The 18,010-nt window shown below is 61.1% G+C and overlaps 1 protein-coding gene across 9 annotated transcripts; it reads left to right on the plus strand.

Annotated features, from left to right (window-relative positions):
- The first annotated feature begins 142 nt into the window (after nt 1–142).
- Nucleotides 143–16,867, plus strand: PDLIM7 (PDZ and LIM domain 7). Of its 9 annotated transcripts, XM_079319650.1 has the most exons (23): nt 143–251; nt 1,466–1,572; nt 4,856–5,007; nt 5,313–5,343; nt 6,930–6,946; nt 7,540–7,694; nt 8,042–8,078; nt 8,665–8,703; nt 8,815–8,969; nt 9,992–10,303; nt 10,652–10,688; nt 11,133–11,171; nt 11,301–11,455; nt 11,791–11,827; nt 12,615–12,653; nt 12,774–12,931; nt 13,271–13,307; nt 14,204–14,262; nt 14,347–14,581; nt 14,657–14,837; nt 14,994–15,114; nt 15,580–15,695; nt 15,957–16,867. In XM_079319650.1, exons 2-23 carry the CDS (start codon nt 1,468–1,470, stop codon nt 16,041–16,043), a joined length of 2,304 nt encoding a protein of 767 aa, XP_079175776.1. In that variant the 5' UTR covers nt 143–251; nt 1,466–1,467; the 3' UTR covers nt 16,044–16,867. The 9 variants fall into 9 exon arrangements, with proteins under 9 accessions (XP_079175776.1, XP_079175769.1, XP_079175770.1 ...); XM_079319643.1 differs by lacking the exons at nt 11,133–11,171; nt 11,301–11,455; nt 11,791–11,827 and adding an exon at nt 9,307–9,343 and having other exon boundaries at nt 9,992–10,030; nt 10,149–10,303; XM_079319644.1 differs by lacking the exons at nt 11,133–11,171; nt 11,301–11,455; nt 11,791–11,827 and adding an exon at nt 9,307–9,343 and having other exon boundaries at nt 10,149–10,303.
- The last annotated feature ends 1,143 nt before the right edge of the window (nt 16,868–18,010 follow it).

Here is an 18,010-nt window from a genome sequence, read left to right on the forward strand (position 1 = left end):
TCCGCCGCTGCTGTGGGGACTGGGGGGGCGGGCGGGGGCAGCTCGAGCCTCCCCGCTAGGGGGCGCCGCCGTGCCCGCCCCGGCCGGCAGAGGCGCGCACGGTGATTGGCAGACACGCCCGCTGGCTCCGCCCCCTAACGATGCTATATAGAGTGGGGCCGGGCCGGGCGGGGGCGGTGCCCGGGTTCGAGTCCCGCGTCGGCCAGCACCGTTCCGCTCCCGCCCGCTTTGCCGGGCCCCGCTGGCCGCGGGTGAGTCCGGGGAGCCGGGCCGTGGCGGGGGGCTCCGTCCTCTGCCGGGAGGGTTGGGGCGTAGGGGGTGGAGGGCTGAGGCCTGGCTTAAGGAAAGGCGGGTGATCAGGGTCGGGCCCGTGTGGGGTAGAGCCGGCGTGCACGACCCCAGGAGGGCGGAGGTGTGGGATGGGGAGGGGTCCCGAGGCCCCGCGCGGGTCAGGGTGCGGCTTCCCAGCAATAAGAAACGCTGCCTAGCCTGTGCACGCTGGGGATCCCCCGGTGCAGTCGGGCCCCGTCCTGCCGGGGAGGGGTGGGGGGTATCGCCCGCTTGCGGTCCGCCCCGTCCCGGCGCCTCGCCGGGGCTTGCGCGGCTCCCGGGCGCCGGGAATGCCTGACACGCAGCTCTTCCCCCGGCCCTCCCGAACGGGGAGAGGGTTGGTGTCGTCTTACACGCCTTATATAGCCCGCACCGGCCCGGGGAGAGCGGGGGCACGCTGGCCCCCGGCCCTGCAGCCGGCCCGTGCGAGGCGTGGGGCGCTCCGCAGCCGGCCCTGTCCGCCCTCGGGAGGAGGGTCCTGGGGCCGTTCGAGGGGGTCTGGCGGCTTCTTCCAGGTAAAAGGTGACACAAGAGGCTGGTGCTGGCCCATCTGTCCCGAGCCTTGGCCGGCTGACAGCTGTCAGGCAGGAGAGCAGCGGGATTCCCTCCTGCCGAAGCCCCGGAGATGGGCTCGCTCCCAGGGAGCATCTGCTCGGCCGGGTGCCGGAGCGCCAGCCTGGCTGCTCTGCCAGGCGCCTCGGGTGGCAGCACGCAGCTCCTGTGCTGCTGCTGCTAATTCATCCGGCAGAAGTGCTTCTGGTTCCTATCCTTCTGTACCTGCCGTTGCTTCTCTGCTGCCTGAACAGCCTTGGCTCTCGGCAGCAGGGGTTCCTGGGATGCTGCAACGGTGAGCACATCCCAGGTTTGGGAGGAGAGCAGAGCCCACAGACACTCCACTGTGGGTGGCAGCAGGGCTGTGCCTGGCTCCCTGTCACTAGACAGTGTTAGCCTGGGCCCCTCAGCTCTGACGTTACTGGAGAAAATGCTTATGGATTTGGGGTGCGTCTCTAACCACAGTGTAGGATGGTCAGGGTGGAGTTACCGCTGGAAACGTGACCTGCCTCCTGTCTCTCCTGCTCTCCCTGCATTGTTTCCACCTACCCTAACGCCGGGATCACACCCTCTTTCCTTGCAGAGATGGGCGACATGGAGTCCTACAAGGTGATGCTGAATGGGCCGGCACCCTGGGGCTTCAGGCTGCAGGGAGGGAAGGATTTCAGCATGCCGCTCTCCATCTCCAGGGTAAGAGAAACCAAGGCTGGTGACACCCATCCTTCCTCCTGCCTCTGTGGGAGGGAGGCTGCAGTGGCTAAGGCATAGCTGTACGGGGGATGTAGATGAGCTGGGGCCCTGGGAATGCTGCATCCTGCCCTGCCTGGCTCCACGTAGCCTCCTTGGCCCCTTATCAGCTGCAGCCCAGAACGGGGGTGTTCCGGGCAGAGAGCTGCAAGCAGAAACTTGAAATTCTGCACAGCCTCTGCAGAGGGGGGCAGTGGAGGCCCCTTCCGGAGTGTGCCCACCACAGCAGGAGGGGATGTGCTCTCTGAGATGTGGAACTGGCTTCCTGGTCTGCACCCCAGCAGGCTTGGCATCCCAGGACCTAGCCAGTGCCCTTCTGCCCCCCCTTTCCACAGCACTGCTCCCAACTCTGTGCCTGAGGTCACTCCTGAAATGGGCATGGAGAGGATAAAGCTGTACTGCTGCCTGCACAGGGACATGACTCCCTCCACAAAACTCCTGTTTTTCCAGTGAGAGCCATTGTGCCACAGCTGGTTGTGCCCTGAGGCCGCTGGTTTGAGCCTCTCCCGTTGGATGTTCCCGACTCTGACCCCGGGTGTGTGCAGGTCCCCGTCCCTGGGCGGGCGCTGGCCACAGCTTTGGCCACGCAATTGCCTTATAAGCCTTGGAATGTGACTGCATCGCCTGTGCCGCTGGCGCTTGGGCAGCTGGCACTGAGGCTGCTTCTCAAAGGGCAGCTGTGCTCGTGGCATTGAGTGCTGCATGGGGACCTGCCCCTGGCACCAGCTGGGCACTGCACACCTGTCCCAGAGGGCACAGATCTCTGCAGCATCCCAGCATGGAGCACGGGCCCTGGGGACACTGTGTGAGGCTGGAGCCGCCAGTGCCGCTGCCCCGGGGCCTGCTGATCTCTGCTGAGCACGCAGAGACGGCTTCAGCGAGTTTATTCTCTAAAAAATGTTTCTCTTGGCTGCGAGCCAGTTCTTAACAAAGGGTCTGGTCGGATGGAGGAGCCTCCCAGAGCCTGGGGCAGGGGCCTCGTGAAGCAGTGCTTGGTGGGGCTTGGGCAGTGCTGCAGTCCTGGGCAGGGCAGGAGCAGTCAGTGAGGACATTCCCAGGGGATGCCGGCAGCTTTGGGGGTCTCTGGTGAGGCTGGGCTGCATGGCAGGGCAGTGTACTCTGATGGGAAGGTGTGACCCTGTGCTGCTCTGTTCTCCAGAGGCATCTAGACCTGGAGCTCTTGCTCAGAGCATGCTGCTGTCCTTGGCCACTGTCTGCCATGAGCTGGCCCTGCTGCAGTGGGCAGGAAGGAAGCATCCTGCCCCGGCATTGTGGGCTGCAGTGGGGCCCTGCTCTGCAGGTCTGCAGGGATGGGCAGCACAAGGCAATGCTGGTGTGTCCATTGGCTTGGCTTTCAGCTGTGTCCATTCCTGTGACACTCCTGGGGGAGCAGTGAGGCTGTTTCAGCACACTGATCACACAAAAGAGGTGCCACCATGGCCCTCTGACATGCACCTCCTGTGGCATGGAGCTCTGCTAGGGTGCTGACACCCTTGCTAGGCAGGCTGTGAACCATGTGCTGGAGCCAGGATAAGGACTGAGGTGTGGATAGCTGGATGCTGTGTGGCACATCCTGGCATCTGCTAGCTGGGAAAGAAGGTGTTAAGGGAGGCTCTTTCCTGGAGGCCCCTGGACAGGGCTTTGGTGAGCACCTCTCTGGATGTGCTGATGGAGGCGCAGGGAACAAAAGACTGGGTGGAGAGGGGAGGAAGGAAGCCCTGGTTAGCGGGTCTGGGTGGGAAGTAGGAGAGCTGGCACTGCCACAGCTCCTGGCTGAGCTGGCACCTGTCAAAGGGGTTTGCTGCACATTGGCATGGAGGGGAACGGGAAGTGCTGACCAGGCTGGGTGAGGTTTCATGACGCAGCCTGACGTGCTCTCCCCTTCCTGGGCAGTCGTGTGAAAACTTCTCTCAACTCCTGCTCCTGCCTCCAAACCCACGCAGCTGCTCCATGCCTTCCCCAGCCCTCCAGGGCATCAAGCTGGGGCTTGCAGCAGCATGGCCAGGAGCTGGGGGCATCTCTGCTGCTGAGGGCACCCTCCTGTGCCAGGCAGGAGGAGCAGGAGGGCAGTGTGGAGATATGGGGTGGGGTATCAATGTCCTGCAGGGAAGAGCAATGGGATACAGGTGGAACTGTGCCTGTGTGTGGTGTTTGGCCTTGCACAGGGGGCTGGTGCTGGCCTAAAGAAGGGATGTGTGGCTCTGGGGCGAGCTGGGTTCTGTAAGGAGGAGCCAGGACTCTGTGGCAGGGATTTTTCAGCCCTCTGACAGTGCTGGGAATCTGGCTCGCTCCTTTTATGTTCATGTTGAACAGGACTTGAGGAAATACTTGGTCTGGGTCCAAGCGCCTCGAGTTCTTCCATGCTGGAGGAGCAGGAATGGCTGCAGCCTGCCCACGTCTGTCTGTCTGTCTGTCAGTCAGTCAGTGCCTGGGAGCCGTGTGCTGTGCTCCAGGCCCTGCTTGCCTCTGGCTGTGCATCCCTGGTGGGAGGGGAGGGCAGCCTCCACTTCCCAGTATGGAGTAGATGTACAGCAGTGCCACGGAGCCTTAGCAGGGACAAGGCACATCCCTGGCACTGTGGCCGGGAAGGGGAGCTTGTGGCTGCGCTCCCGGCTGTCCCAGCGGGGCGACGTGGGTGGGGGCGGGTGTCTCCTGCCCCGGGAGGGCTCCTGCTCCTCTGCGGGAATGAGGTAATGTCTGCGCCTGGTGGGAACCGGCCGGGAGCGCGGGCGGCTGGGGGGAGTGCCCAAGGGGTGCCTCCCCTGACCTTCCCCCGCCCCAGGCGATGGGCTGGACGTGCCTGTGGTTTGCACTGAGATGCGGGCTGCCCTGACTCACTCTGCTCCCTTCCTGCCCCGGACCACAGGGATGGCTCCAGGGGGTGGCTGGGCTTCTTGTCGAGGCTGGGGCAGCACTGCCTCTGTTTGTTGATGAGGCCCTGGGGTGCTGGCAGGGTCCCCAGCCATGCCAGAGGGCAGGAGCTGGCCAGTGCTCTGGAGAAATGCTTTGCCTTCTGCTGCTGCCAAGGGGAAGAGGCTGCTCTGGGCTCATGTACAGGGAAATGGGGAGTAACCTGGGGGTCCCCACTGTCCCCTGGGTCAGGTCTGTGTGGTGTCCTGTGTGGGATTCAGGGCCATGGCAGGCCCCTGCCCTCACAAGGATGTCCCTCTGCTCCCACGTCACTGCCAGGCTGTTCTGGCTCTCTCTAACTCTGTCTGTCCTGCAGCTGACTCTGGGTGGAAAGGCAGCCCAGGCCGGCGTGGGAGTGGGCGACTGGGTGCTGTACATCGACGGGGAGAGCACCAGTGCCATGACACACATCGAGGCCCAGAACAGGATCCGTGCCTGCGGGGACAGGCTCTGCCTCACCTTGAGCAGGTAGGAATTAAGGTTCCCTCCAACATGGGGTTCTGGTATGACTGGAGTGTAATCAGGGCCCTCTCCCCAGTGCCACCTCCTGGTATCAATATCTCCCAGCATCACTGCTCGTAGAGAGAAGCCCATGGCTGTGTCCAAGGGCTCTTCTTCCCTGGATAATGCTTAACCTGACTGCAAGCCACAGGGCGGTGCCAGCTGGCCATGCTTCCCCTCAGCTGGGTGCTGCATCCCTGGAGGGGGGTACCAACATGCTGGTGGTGTCTGGGCCAACTCCAGTACCTGCCCATCTGTCTTCTCTCTTGCAGGGCCCAGAACCAGCTGGGGAAGCCACAGAAGGTACGTGCTGCTCCTGGTGCCGCAGTGGCAGCTCAGCCTCATCTCAGGGGAAGGGAAACTCGGTGTAGTCAAACAAATGGACTTTGCTCCTGAGGCTTCTAGGGGGCTAGGGTGTGTTTGGAGGTCTAGAAAACCCAGCTGGAGGAGCAGCTCTGACCTTTGGCATCATGGAGGATCAGAGGGAGCAGGATCTGCACAGAAGGTGCCAGGTTGTGCCCCTGCTGGTGCTGGGTGTGGGCAGGGATGCAGAGGGGCCAGCGCAGGGGAGGAGGTTGGGCAGATGCAGCATCATATTTGCTAGTGCTGGGAAGTGCCCTGGCACAGAGAGGCAGGACTGGGGCTGGTGACTGGTGGCTCCTGGGCAGAAGCCACCTGCATGTGTTCAGCTTTGTGCCGTGGGACAGTTGCAGTCGGCGTGTGTGCATGCACCGCCCTGCCACAGGCAGCAGCAAATGTCCAGGGCACCTACTAATCCTCAAATGACCCTCAGGCTGGGTTTGTGACCTGCTGTCGCTGGGCCAGGTGCCCAGAGGAGTGAGTGCCAGCCTGGCAGAACCTGGTCTCAAGGTGCACGTGCTGTCCGGCTTTCCTCCCTGGCTGCCTGCTGCGCTGCCTGGCCCGGGGCTGCCCCTTGCATGCTGCTTGACGTGTGAGCCCGTGTCTGTGTGTTTTGTCTCGCTCAGGACTCACTCCCCTGCTCTGAACCCCTGAAATATAACTTCGCTCCCAGCACCGCCCTCAACAAAACCGCTCGGCCCTTCGGGGCCGGCTCACCTCCGAACCCACGGCCCGGGCTGGTGACGAAACCCGTGACGTACGCGCCCCTGGCGCCCGCCTGCACCCCCCAGCACAACGGGTATGTTGCTGTCCCTCCTGCTCCCCGAGGATCGGGGGGAGCTGCTGCCCGGCCCTGCTGCGCCTTGCATGCCAGGCACCCTGGGTGGGAGCGGGTGGCAGTGCCCGTGCCGGAGGAACCGGTGCTGAGGTGGCACAGCAGAAGTGTCACGTGCAGGGACACACAGCCACGCTCCTGCCGGTCCCTTGCTCAGGGACGTGTCAACCTGTCAACTCCTGCCAGGCTTGACACAGTGGCTGTAGCAGGACACTGGCTGACATCTGCAGTGACAGGCAAAGGTGGCTGGCTGTGACCATGGGCCGGTGCCTGCCTGGAGAATCCTGCTGTTCCCCTGGCTGCAGGAGGGGGCTGGGCAGAGTGATGGCCTCCAGCCCTGCACACTGTTCTCCCCTGGCTCTGCTGCCTGTGTCCAGCAGCTGCTGGTCCCTGCTCCTCCTGCCAGAGCTGCTGTAGGGCCCAGGAACTGGGCAATGGGGCGGGATGTGGCATTGATTGCCCTGGGCATCCAGGCCTGTTCTGGGGGCTGAGGGAGCACCGTCTGGTCTGCTGGCATCTGCCCCTGTGTCCCAGTGTGCTCTCAGCCCTGGGCAAGCTGGGTGTGAGACTCAGGGATAGGGGGACTTATGCAGGCCATAGGTGAGCTTTGGAAACTTCTTGGGTGCTGCAGGTCTAATTTCACCTTCCTTTTTCTTTCTTTCTCTCCTCCCTTTCTCTTTCCCTCTCCCTACAGGTGCTGAGCCTTGACAAGTCAGTAAGCCTTTTACCTGCTCTCTCTATCCTCCCTGCATGCCTCTTCCCTGCCAGTGTCCTGTCCTCTGGGGCACGGCCAGCCTGGGGATGGGCAGCAGGTGCTGCTCTGCCCGTCTGGGTGGGTCACTCCTGGCACCAAGCTGTCCCCAGTGAAGAGGGGACAGCTGCCTGTCCCTGCCAGCTGCTGGGGCCCTGGAGTGTCCCTGTGTGTGATCCATTCCCTGTTTCCCAAGATGTGGCTGGGCAAGGGGTGATGGGCTGTGCTGGGCACTGTGCCCAGGGCCAGGTGGCATTGCCATAGACGGCTGTGGTTCAGCTTTCCTAATGGTGTTTTTTTGACCTTGGCTTATTCTTGCTCTGTCCTTTCTCTTTCTGGCCCTTTGGGCCAGTTTCAAATTGCCAGGAATGTTGGTGGTCATTCCAGAGTCAGTTTTTCAAGGGCCCAGCCTTTGTGAGGGAGGAGTTGGGGGCAGGGAGCAAGACAAGGTGTGACGTCTCTGGTTCTGGTGTGCTGTGGTTCTGTGCTGGTGAAGGTGGGGGACAGCCCCAGGAGATCTGTCAGATTTGACAGATGACTCTGTCACTCACAGGCAGCCCCCACAGCTGCTGGAGTCCCCCAGCACCCCTGTGTGTGACCCTGTGAAGCTGCGGATGTTAGAGGACATTGACGACTCAAAGCCCCACAGTTGGACCTCCCAGTCCCGTTCCTTCCGCAAACTGTCCCGGCTGGTGGGCGCCAACAGCAGTGAGTTCCCACAGGGCCTGGCACTGGCTGACTGCCCAGCTTTGCTGGGGAAACTGGAGCTGGATGAAGGCTTTGATGCCTTGTGGAGTGTTGGTTTTGGCCCTGTGGGGCAGTTAAGCCAGGTGGAGCTGCCCGGGGCTGTGTGGGCTTGTGGTGGTGCTGCTGGGCTGGGGCCGTGCTCTGCCCTGTGGCCAGGCAGAGCTGTGTGCTGGGCAGCTGGGCAGTGGGAGGAGAGGTCCTCTTCCCTTTCCTCTTCCCTTTCCTGTTCCTTTTCCCTTTCTGCTGTCTCTGGGCCTCAGTTGCCACAGACTGACTCCATCTCCCCCTTTCTCTCCTGCTTTGCTCAGTTGAGGATGGTGAGGACGAGCTTGTTAAAAAGCCCAGGTAAGGGGAGCATGTGCCGGAGCAGCAGCAGGAGCCACGGGGTGCCCACCCCAGGCTCAGCCCACACGCCTGGTTCTCTCTGGCTGCTTGCAGTCACTCAGGGGAGCTCTTTGCTCTGTTGCTGTTTTTTCTCTACCTGTCCAAGAGTGGAGCTGTTGGTAGAGCTGCAGAGCTTGCCCTGTGCTCACCCCACAGTGGGCACTGCCAGAGCTCAGCCACTGCTCTGGCCATCACCTGGGGAGGGTCCTGCCCAGACACCCATTGGCCAGACAAGATGTTCTGTGCTGGGTAGGACCTGCTGGGCACTGCTGGCACCACGCTGGGGAGGCCAAGCTCTGCCCTTGCTTCTTGAGGAAAAGGGATCTGGAGAAGGCTGGTGCACTGACAACACCTTGCTGGGGGTGTTGGGAGGTGCTAGGCAGCAACTGGACAATGTGCTGTGAGCGTGGTGCGGGGCTGTGGGATGGCAGGGCAGAGCTGGGTGAGTGTCTCAGATTTCTCCTAGTTCTAGAGTGCCTTTATGAGGGATGAGCTGTGCCGTGGTCACATACTGAGTGTTGTGCTACTGTTCTTTCCAATATCACAGGGATGCCTATGGGTCCAGCTGGGGCACAGTGGAGCAGTGGTGAGTGCCAGGGGCTGCTGAGGGCACCTTTGGCAGCCCTGCCATGTGCTGCAGTGTTGGGCAGGGTCTGTGCTTGGTGCTGGCTGAGCTCCTGCCCTCTGTCACTCACAGGCAGCCCCCACAGCCTCTGGAGCCCCCCAGTACCCCTGGGTGTGATCCTGGGAAGTTGAGGATGTTGGAGGATGCTGAGGACTGGCAGCCCCGCACCGGCACCTCCCAGTCCCGCTCCTTCCGCAAACTGGCCCAGCTGACGGGCACAGATGGCAGTGAGTTCCCACAGGGCCTGGCACTGGCTGGGGATACAGGATAGTTTTGGGGTAACCAGAAGCTGGGAAAGGCAGTGGGGTGATGTTTGGGTTTTGGCCCCAAGTCATCCCTTGAGGGCATCTGAGCCAGTGAGATCTGCCCAGGGCCCTGTGTGGGCTCGTGGTGGTGCCGCTGGTCTGGGGTTGTGCTCTGCCTTGTGGCTGGACAGGGCTGTGTGATGGGGTGAGGGGATGGTGAGTGGAGAGGTTGGTTTTCCTCCTTTCCCTTCCTGCTTTTCCTGGACTTTAGTTGCTGCAGACTGACTCCATCTCCCCCTTTCTCTCCTGCTGCACTCAGTGGAGGATGGTGAGGATGAATTTATTAAAAAGCCCAGGTAAGGGGAGCGTGTGCCTGGACAGCAGCAGGAGCCACAAGGTGCCCATCCTGGGCTCAGCCCACAAGGCTTGTTCTCTCACACTGCTTGCAGTCACTCAAGGGAAGCTCTTTGCCCTATTGCTGTTTTTTCTCTCCTCTCCTTATCATCCACCCTCTGTCCTGTCCTTTCCTTCTTCCTAGAGTCAAGCTGTTGGCAGAGCCACAGGCTCTGCTCTGTGCTCACCCCACAACAGGCACAACTGCTGCTCTGACTGTCACCTTGGGAGGGTCCTGCCCAGACACCCATAGGCAGGCTGTCACCAGATGAGGTGTCCTCATGTTGGATGTGCAGGCAGGACCCTCTTGGCACTGCTGGCAGCAGACTGGGGAGGCCAAGATGCAGCACAGAGTGCTGGACACAGTGGGCAGGGGTGGCTGGTGGCACTGACAGCACCTTGCTGGGGGTATTGTGAGTTGCAAGGTAGGGAACTAGAACAAACCTGGGGCACAATATCATGTGGGGCTGTGGAATGGCTGCAAGGCTGATCAGGAGTGAGTGCTGTCAGCATTTCCACACAGCTTGTGTGTCTCTGGGGCTGTGGATGTGTACAGGGAGGGATGGGCTGGTCAGACACTAACTGCTGTGCCACCATACTTTCTGATACAGGGATACCCGTGAGTCCAACTGGGGCACGGGGCAACATCGGTGAGTGCCAGGGTCTGGCAGAGGTGTTGGCTTGTGCCAGGGCATCTTTGGGGGTCCTTCCCTGTTCCAGAGCAGGGTCCAGTCCTGGTGCTGAGCTCCTGCCCTCTGTCACTCACAGGCAGCCCCCGCAGCTGCTGGAGCCTCCCGGTGACACTGTGTGTGACCCTGTGAAGCTGCGGATGTTAGAGGACATTGATGACTCAAAGCCCCACACCTGGACATCCCAGTCCCGTTCCTTCCGCAAACTGGCGCGGATGGTGGGCGCCAGCAGCAGTGAGTTCCCACAGGGCCTGGCTCTGGCTGACTGCCCAGGTGTGCCCAGCTTTGCTGGGCCAACTGGATAAAGGCCATGGTGTGTTGTTACAGCAGGGCATTGGTTTTGGCCCCATTTGGCCCCTCTGTGGCAGCTGAACCAGTGGGAGCTGCCCAGGGCTGTGTGGTGGTGCTGTGGGCTGGACCCATGCACTGCCCTGTGGCTGGGCAGGGCTGTGTGTTGAGGCAGGGGGGCAGTGGGAGGAGAGGGCATTTTTCCTTCCTTTCCTCCCTTTCCTTCCTGCTCTGCCTGAGCCTCAGTTGCCACAGACTGACTTAATCTCCCCCTTTCTCTCCTGGTGTCCTCAGTGGATGATGGTGAGGAAGAGCCCATTAAAAAGCCCAGGTAAGGGGCAGGAACCACGAGGTGCCCATGCCAGGCTCAGCCCCCACAGGCACTTCACCTTTGCTGCTTGCAGTCACTCTTTAGGTGCTCTTTGCACTGCTGGGGGTTCTTCCCTCCCTCTCTGTCCTCTCTCCCAGATGTGAGGTGTTTTCAGAACTGCACAACAGGCACTGCCAGCACTCAGCCACTGCTCTGACTGTCACCTCAGCAGGGTCCTGCCCCAAGCACCCACCTGGGTAGGGGTGGCGGGTGACAATCACACCACCGTGCTGGAGATGCTGGGAGGTGCTGGCCAGCAAATGGTCTTGGTGCTTTTCTGTGGAGCAGCAGCAAGGCTGCTGGTCAGTATCTGCACGTGGCTGATGCCTCCATGGGGCTGTGGGTGCATATGGTAGGGGTGGTCAAAGAATGACTGTTGTGCTGCTGTTTTTTCCAATGTCACAGGGATTCCCATGCATCCAGCTGGGGAACAGTGGAGCAGCGGTGAGTGCCAGGATCTGGCAGAGGTGTTGCCATGTGCAAGGTCACCTTTGGAAGCACTGCCATGTGCTGCAGTGTTGGGCAGGGTCTGTGCTTGGTGCTGGCTGAGTTCCTGCCCTCTGTTACTCACAGGCAGTCCCCACAGCCTCTGGAGCCCCCCAGTACCCCTGGGTGTGATCCTGGGAAGTTGAGGATGTTAGAGGACGCTGAGGGCTGGCAGCCCCGCACCGGCACCTCCCAGTCCCGCTCCTTCCGCAAACTGGCCCAGCTGACGGGCACAGATGGCAGTGAGTTCCCACAGGGCCTGGCACTGGCTGGGGATACGGGACTGCTTTGGGGTTACCAGAAGATGGGAGAGGCAGTGGGGTGATGTGACATCAGGAGTTTGATTTTGGCCCCAAGTCATCCCTTGAGGGCATCTGAGCCAGTGAGATCTGCCCAGGGCTGTGTGTGTCTCATGGTCTGGGGCCACGCTCTGCCCCATGACCAAGCAGGGCTGTGTGATGGGGTGAGGGGATGGTGAGTGGAGAGGTTGGTTTTCCTCCTTTTCTTTCCTGCTTTTCCTGGGTATCAGTCACTGCAGACTGACTCCATCTCCCCCTTTCTCTCCTGCTGCACTCAGTGGAGGATGGTGAGGATGAGGTTGTTAAAAAGCCCAGGTAAGGGGAGCATGTGCTGAGGCTTCATGTCCCAGGTGTGTGGGCACTGCTGGCTCCGAGCTGGGGATGCTGAGCTGCACCTTAGCATTTTGGGCATACAAGGAGTGGAGGAGCCTGATGGCACTGGGCAAACCTGGCTATGTGATGTTGGGAGGTGCTGGGTCATGCCTGCACCTGGGGCACGTTGTTCTGTGAGCCTGGTGTGGCAGAGCTGGGTGAGTGCTGCTGGCTCATTTCCCTTCAGCAGTGCTTTTTCTCAGGACTCTGGGCAAATTCTTTGCCCTGTTGTGGATTCTTCTGTCCCTCTTTGTCCTCGCCCTCTCCCAGGGCTGAGCTGGTGGTGGTGCTGCAGAACCCACTCTGTGCTCACTCCACAACAGGCACTACCAGTGCTCAACCACTGCTTTGGCCTTCACCTTGGGAGGTTCCTACCTGGACACCCATCAACCTGTTTGTCCCCAAATGGGTGTGCAGGCACGACCCACTGGACACTGCTGGCACCAAGCTGGGTAGGCAAATATGCAGCACAATGTGCTGGACACTGTGTAGGGATGGCTGGTGGCACAACACTTTGCTGGGCATTTTTGGGGTCACAGGGCAGGCACAGTAGTGGGGGCATGATATCTTGTGGAGTCACAGAACGGCTGCAAGGCTGGTCAGGAGTGAATGCTGGTGGCATTTCCATGAGGTTCTTGTATCTCTGAGATTGTGGGTGTGTACAGGAAGCATGGGCTGAGCCATGTATCAGCCACTGACTGCTGTGCCACCATTTTTTCTGATGCCACAGGGATGCCCATGGGTCCAGCTGGGGCACAGTGGAGCAGCGGTGAGTGCCAGGATCTGGCAGAGGTGTTGCCATGTGCCAGGGCACTTTTTGGAGTGCTCCCCTGTTCTAGAGCAGGATCTGTGCTTTGTGCTGGCTGAGCTCCTGCCCTCTCACTCACAGACAGCCCCCACAGCCTCTGGAGCCCCCCAGCACCCCCGGGTGCAACCCTGGGAAGCTGAGGATGTTAGAGGACGCTGAGGACTGGCAGCCCCGCACCGGCACCTCCCAGTCCCGCACCTTCCGCAAACTGGCCCAGCTGACGGGCACAGACAGCAGCAGTGAGTTCCCACAGGGCCCTGCCTGGCCCTGACTAGGGATGCTGGGCTCTCCCTGGTCTGTCAGGGTCCAGCAGAGTCTGGAGTGGCACTGGAGTGTTGGTTTTGGTCCCGGCAGGGTGGATGTATCAGTGGGAGCTGACTGGGGCTGTGCGTGGTCTCGTGGTGGTAACACCAGTTTGGTGTCTTGCTTTGCCCTGTGGCTGGGCAGGGCTTTGTTTTGGGGCAGGGGTTGGTGGGAGGAGAAGTTGGTTTTCCTCTTTTCCCTTTTCCTTCTTCTTGTGCCTGGGCCTCGGTTTTTGAGGACTGACCATTTCCTCCTTTCTCTCCTGCTGCACTCAGTGGAGGATCATGATGATGTGTTTGTTAGGAAACCCAGGTAAGGGGGAGTGTGTGCACCAGGACCAGGAGGGCTGCATATCCTGGGCAGAACCCCTTGGGCATTGCTGCCCCTCAGCTGGGAATGCTGAGCTGCGCCGTGGTGTCCCAGGAACAGCGGGTTGGGAGTGGCTGATGGCACTGGCCAAATCTCACTGGGTTATTGTGGTGTTTGGGCAGTGTCTGGACCTGAGGCACAGTGTCCTGCAAGCCTGGCGTAGGGCTGAGGGGCAGCTGAGCTCATGGAAGTCACCATCTTCTCAGGGTTGTTCCTTGTTCTGTGCAGGCAGGCAGGGGGGTGGACAGCACCCCATTTTTTACCTTTACCTCTCTGTGACACCTTCTGCCCTGGTACCATGGCCCTTGAGTTCCAGCTCTGCCCAGTTTGCTTGACACAAATGAAAATTTGGTTTGTTGCCATGTCCTTTTTGAATTTGTCTTGGAGGGGCACAGAGCCACTGGCTCTCCCTCTCTCCCTGTTCCCACTCTGTGCCTCTCTAGCCCTGGCTTGCCCTGCTTGTTCCAGCACTGCAGAGCTGGACACTGGGGCTCCCTGGATCAGGTCACATCCAGGTCCCCCTGCACCCTAATGAGACGGGGGTGATCATCACATATTAGTAGGCGGCCAAAGTCTGTGTGGTCCCTCAGGTCCCTGGTCAGTTGGGTCAAGCCCAGAACTCTCCCTCCTGCCATTCCCTAGACCACCACGGTGGGTTCCAGAGACCCCGGGCGTGCTGTGTCTTGGCCCTTGGCTCAGTACCTCATCACTACACCAGTTACTGCTGGTCATGGGGGCTTGGTCAGCTCCCTCTTGCTTGTTGGGGTGGGGAGTCCTGCCTGCACCCCCTGGGCAGTAGGGGTGAGTGGGACAGGCTGGATGAACTGCTTGTTCTGTAGCCAGGTCTCCGTGCCGGACCCATCCCCAGGAGCAACGATGAAGACTGAGCCAGGACTGGGTGAGCAAAACATCTTTGGGATTTTTGAGGAGGAGCTGCTGAGGGATGAGGAGCACTGTCCTTAAGGCTTGTATGTATGTGCAGCCCCCAGGACCCCCAGTGTCACTCCCAGCCCCACCAGCCGCCCGCCCTGGGCTGTGGACCCCTCGTTTGCCGAGCGCTACGCCCCGGACAAGACGAGCACGGTGGTGAGCAAGCACAGCCAGCCTGCCACGCCCACCCCCATGCAGAACCGCAGCTCCATCGTGCAGGCAGCCCAGCAAGCCCCCGAGGGGCCCGGCCGCACCCCCCTGTGCTACAAGTGCAACAAGGTCATCAGGTGAGCCCTGGCCCCACCACTGCCACGCGGCGTCCCGCGCCCCGACGTGGCTGACGTGGCTCTGTCCCGCCACAGGGGACGGTACCTCGTGGCGCTGGGACATTATTACCACCCCGAGGAGTTCACCTGCTGCCAGTGCAGGAAGGTGCTGGATGAGGGCGGCTTCTTTGAGGAGAAAGGCTCCATCTTCTGCCCCAAGTGCTACGACACGCGCTACGCACCCAGCTGCGCCAAGTGCAAGAAGAAGATCACTGGGGTGAGTGTCCCTTGGCCTGCCCTCCATCTCCTGTCCTTGCCCTCTGCTGTGAGTGGCTGGCTCTGTCCTTTCCCACCTTGGTCCCATCTCAGGGGACTCCTTGTCCTTTCCTGCCCTTGGTGGTCCTGCCCCTGGCTGACAGTGGCACCCCTCCAGGAGGTGATGCACGCACTGAAGATGACCTGGCACGTGCAGTGCTTCACCTGCAATGCCTGCAAAACTCCCATCCGCAACCGAGCCTTCTACATGGAGGAAGGACAACCCTACTGCGAGAGAGGTAGGACCCAGGGACCCCATGTGTCACCACATGTGGCCCTGGGGCACCACAGGGACTCAGCAGCTGTGCACAGGGCTGGGGGCATGAGGTGTCCTGCTCTGTGGGGCTCCCCCTGGGCTGTGGGGAGCATGGAGACCCCAGTCCCACAGCCCTGAACCCTCCATCCTGGTTCTCCCTAGCTGCAGGGTAGTGCCATTGCTCCTATGTTGCCATGGCAATGAGGGAGGATGTACATCAAAGTGAGTGCTGCATCCTGGGAGATGAGGTTCTCCTCCTCCCCCTGGAACCCTGTGGTGGCCAGGCCAGCCTGCACCTCACCTGGGCATTATCTCACCTGGGTGGGGGCTGGCAGAGTTGTCCCCAGGCTGTGTCTGTGTGATCCCAGCTGAACTGCAGCCCTGCTTCCCTGGCATGAGCAGCTCTAGTGCATTGATGTGCTGACCTGGGCTCTGCCTTTCCTTGCAGACTATGAGAAGATGTTTGGCACCAAGTGTCGTGGCTGTGACTTCAAGATTGATGCTGGGGACCGGTTCCTGGAGGCGCTGGGGTTCAGCTGGCACGACACTTGCTTCGTCTGTGCGGTGAGCAGCGTGCCTCCCTCCCCAGCTGTTGCAGGGCCTGCTCTGGGTGGGTTACACCAGCAGCACAGGGGACCTGCAGCCACAAGGTTTTTCCCACTGCCTCCATTCTGGGGGCTTGTGACTCTGCTCTTAGCCTTCTGGTCCCTGGCAGTGCCCCAGGGCCATGTGGAATGGGCCCTGTGTGACACCAGTGCTGGGCTGTGGGGGGATCCAGAGGCTGGCTCAGCTCCCCAACATGACCACCTTCACTCTCCTCCCCAGATCTGCCAGACCAATCTGGAAGGCAAGACATTCTACTCCAAGAAGGACAAGCCACTGTGCAAGAGCCACGCTTTCTCCCACGTGTGAGGGGTGGGAATTCTGTTGTGCCCACACATGCCCCTGGCCCTGCATGCTCCTCTCCCCCTGCCCTGCTCACCCCAGGGAGCCAGGCTGGGCCCTTGGCCCTTCCCTTGCTCCTGCCTCTTTCCTGGCAGCTCCTGGCTCAACTCCAGACAGATAGAGGGCTGGGTCCAGAGCCCCTTACAGCTGGGTGGCTTCTTACGTGCTTCTCAACTGGCCCTAGGAGCCCTGGGAAGGGGATGCTACATGGATCTCCTGCCCCTGAGCCATGCAGCATGGTGAGCACAACCATGCTGAGGCTGAAATTGGAGGGGGTCTGCCACAGCTGGGCTGCTCCTTTGCTGCCTGGCAGCTCAGTGCTAGGGCAGGGATACCCCTTACACATCCCTGTGTGGGTGAGGACCAGCTCCTGTCTCACTTTCCCCCACCTTCCCTGCTGTGTGCTTGGGGCTGGAAACCTGACCCTGTTCCCCTGCTGGGGCCCTGCCCATGGCAATCCCCCAGCCACCCCTCAAACTGCTGCAGTGGCTTCCTGCCCCAGTTGCATTCCAGGGGTGTCTGTGTCTTGTGCCCCCCACCCTGCTGCTCCTCAGGGTCTGGCAGCACCCCCAGCCCAGTGTGGCCCAGCTGTGGGCTGGCAGTGTGTGCTGATGGCCAGCCCAGCCAGACAGCTGCTCCTGCAAGGCTTGGGCACAGCTTCCTACCAAAGAGCTCTCTGCCACTGCCATCCTGGGGCCATCAATGCCTCCCCCAACCCACACCCTCCGGTCAGGCTGCACTGATGTAGCCACGGTGCTTTTAGTGCCTTTAATAAACACATTTCTGCAAGTTCTGGCTGTCTCCAGCCCAGTGGTTTTGCCGAGTGAGGTGCGGCTGGCTGGGAAGGTCATGCTCTGCCCTCATCCTGCTCCCTCTGGGGCCTGACTCAGCTCCTTCCAGCTTTCCAGGGAAAATCTTCGCCTCAGATTTCTCCTCCTCTGCCCACGTCAGACCATGACTTGACCCCTTGTGTCAGCTGGGTCATCCCTCTTGTAGCAGGCAGGGCCACTAGTGGAGGCAGTAATTAATCTGGGGGGCAAAATGCAGCAAGGAGAGATGTGGAAGGGGGCAGACCTTAGTGGGCATCCCTGCATACCCGGCAGTGTCCTCTTGCCCCTGTAGAGGGGATGAGGAGTCACGGGGCACGCGTGGGCCACGTGCCCCAGCTCTGGGCGTTGTCAGGCGCGGAGCAGCCAAGCGTTGGCTCGCGCGCTGCAGCTGCCGTCCCCAAGGACGGTGTGAGGCCACGCCGGCTGCAACGGGCTCGGGGGCAGCGGGTGTTCTCCTCCCTCTCCACTCTGACAGCTGGAACGGTCATTAATAATTGCAGCTCTTACCATGATGAGCAATTGTAAGGAAAATTGTCTTGCTCATCTACTGGAAGGTTCTGCCGGGGGCAGGAGCTGGCTGTGGGAAGCCAAATGCCTCCTGGCATCACCCAGATCTGGGCTGTGGTGCCACATCTTCTCGCTGCCAGTTCCAGGAGTGCAAAAGCACATCAAAGATGGGGCGAGGAAAGTTGAGGGATAGACAGGCTGGGGCTGAGCCAGGCGCTCAGGCTGGGGGATGTGAGCCATGGGCTGGTCACACTGGGAAGCAGCAGGACACGGGTGCAGCAAGGGACAGAAGCAGCTGGTGCCTGCCTGGCAGAGCCGGCAGGAGCAGGGCTGAGTGCCCACGTGTGAGTCCCAGCTGTGCAGCCAAGGTCAGAGGAAGCACAGGGGAAGGTGAGTTGGCTGTGGCCCCACGTGGGCAGCCCCCGAGCCAACCCTGGCTTGGCTGGACAGCAACCCGTGAGTGGAGGGCAGGAAAGGGGCAGGGGCAGGCAGTCGTGCGGGACTGCTGGGGTAGCATGGTCTGGGAACAGGTTCTGCCAGATCAGCCCCGGGGTGCCCAGCTGTGGAACGGAGCCAGGGTGCTATAGCCAACCTGCC

This window comes from Erithacus rubecula (assembly GCF_903797595.1).
Source record: "Erithacus rubecula genome assembly, chromosome: 16".
NCBI lineage: Eukaryota > Metazoa > Chordata > Aves > Passeriformes > Muscicapidae > Erithacus > Erithacus rubecula.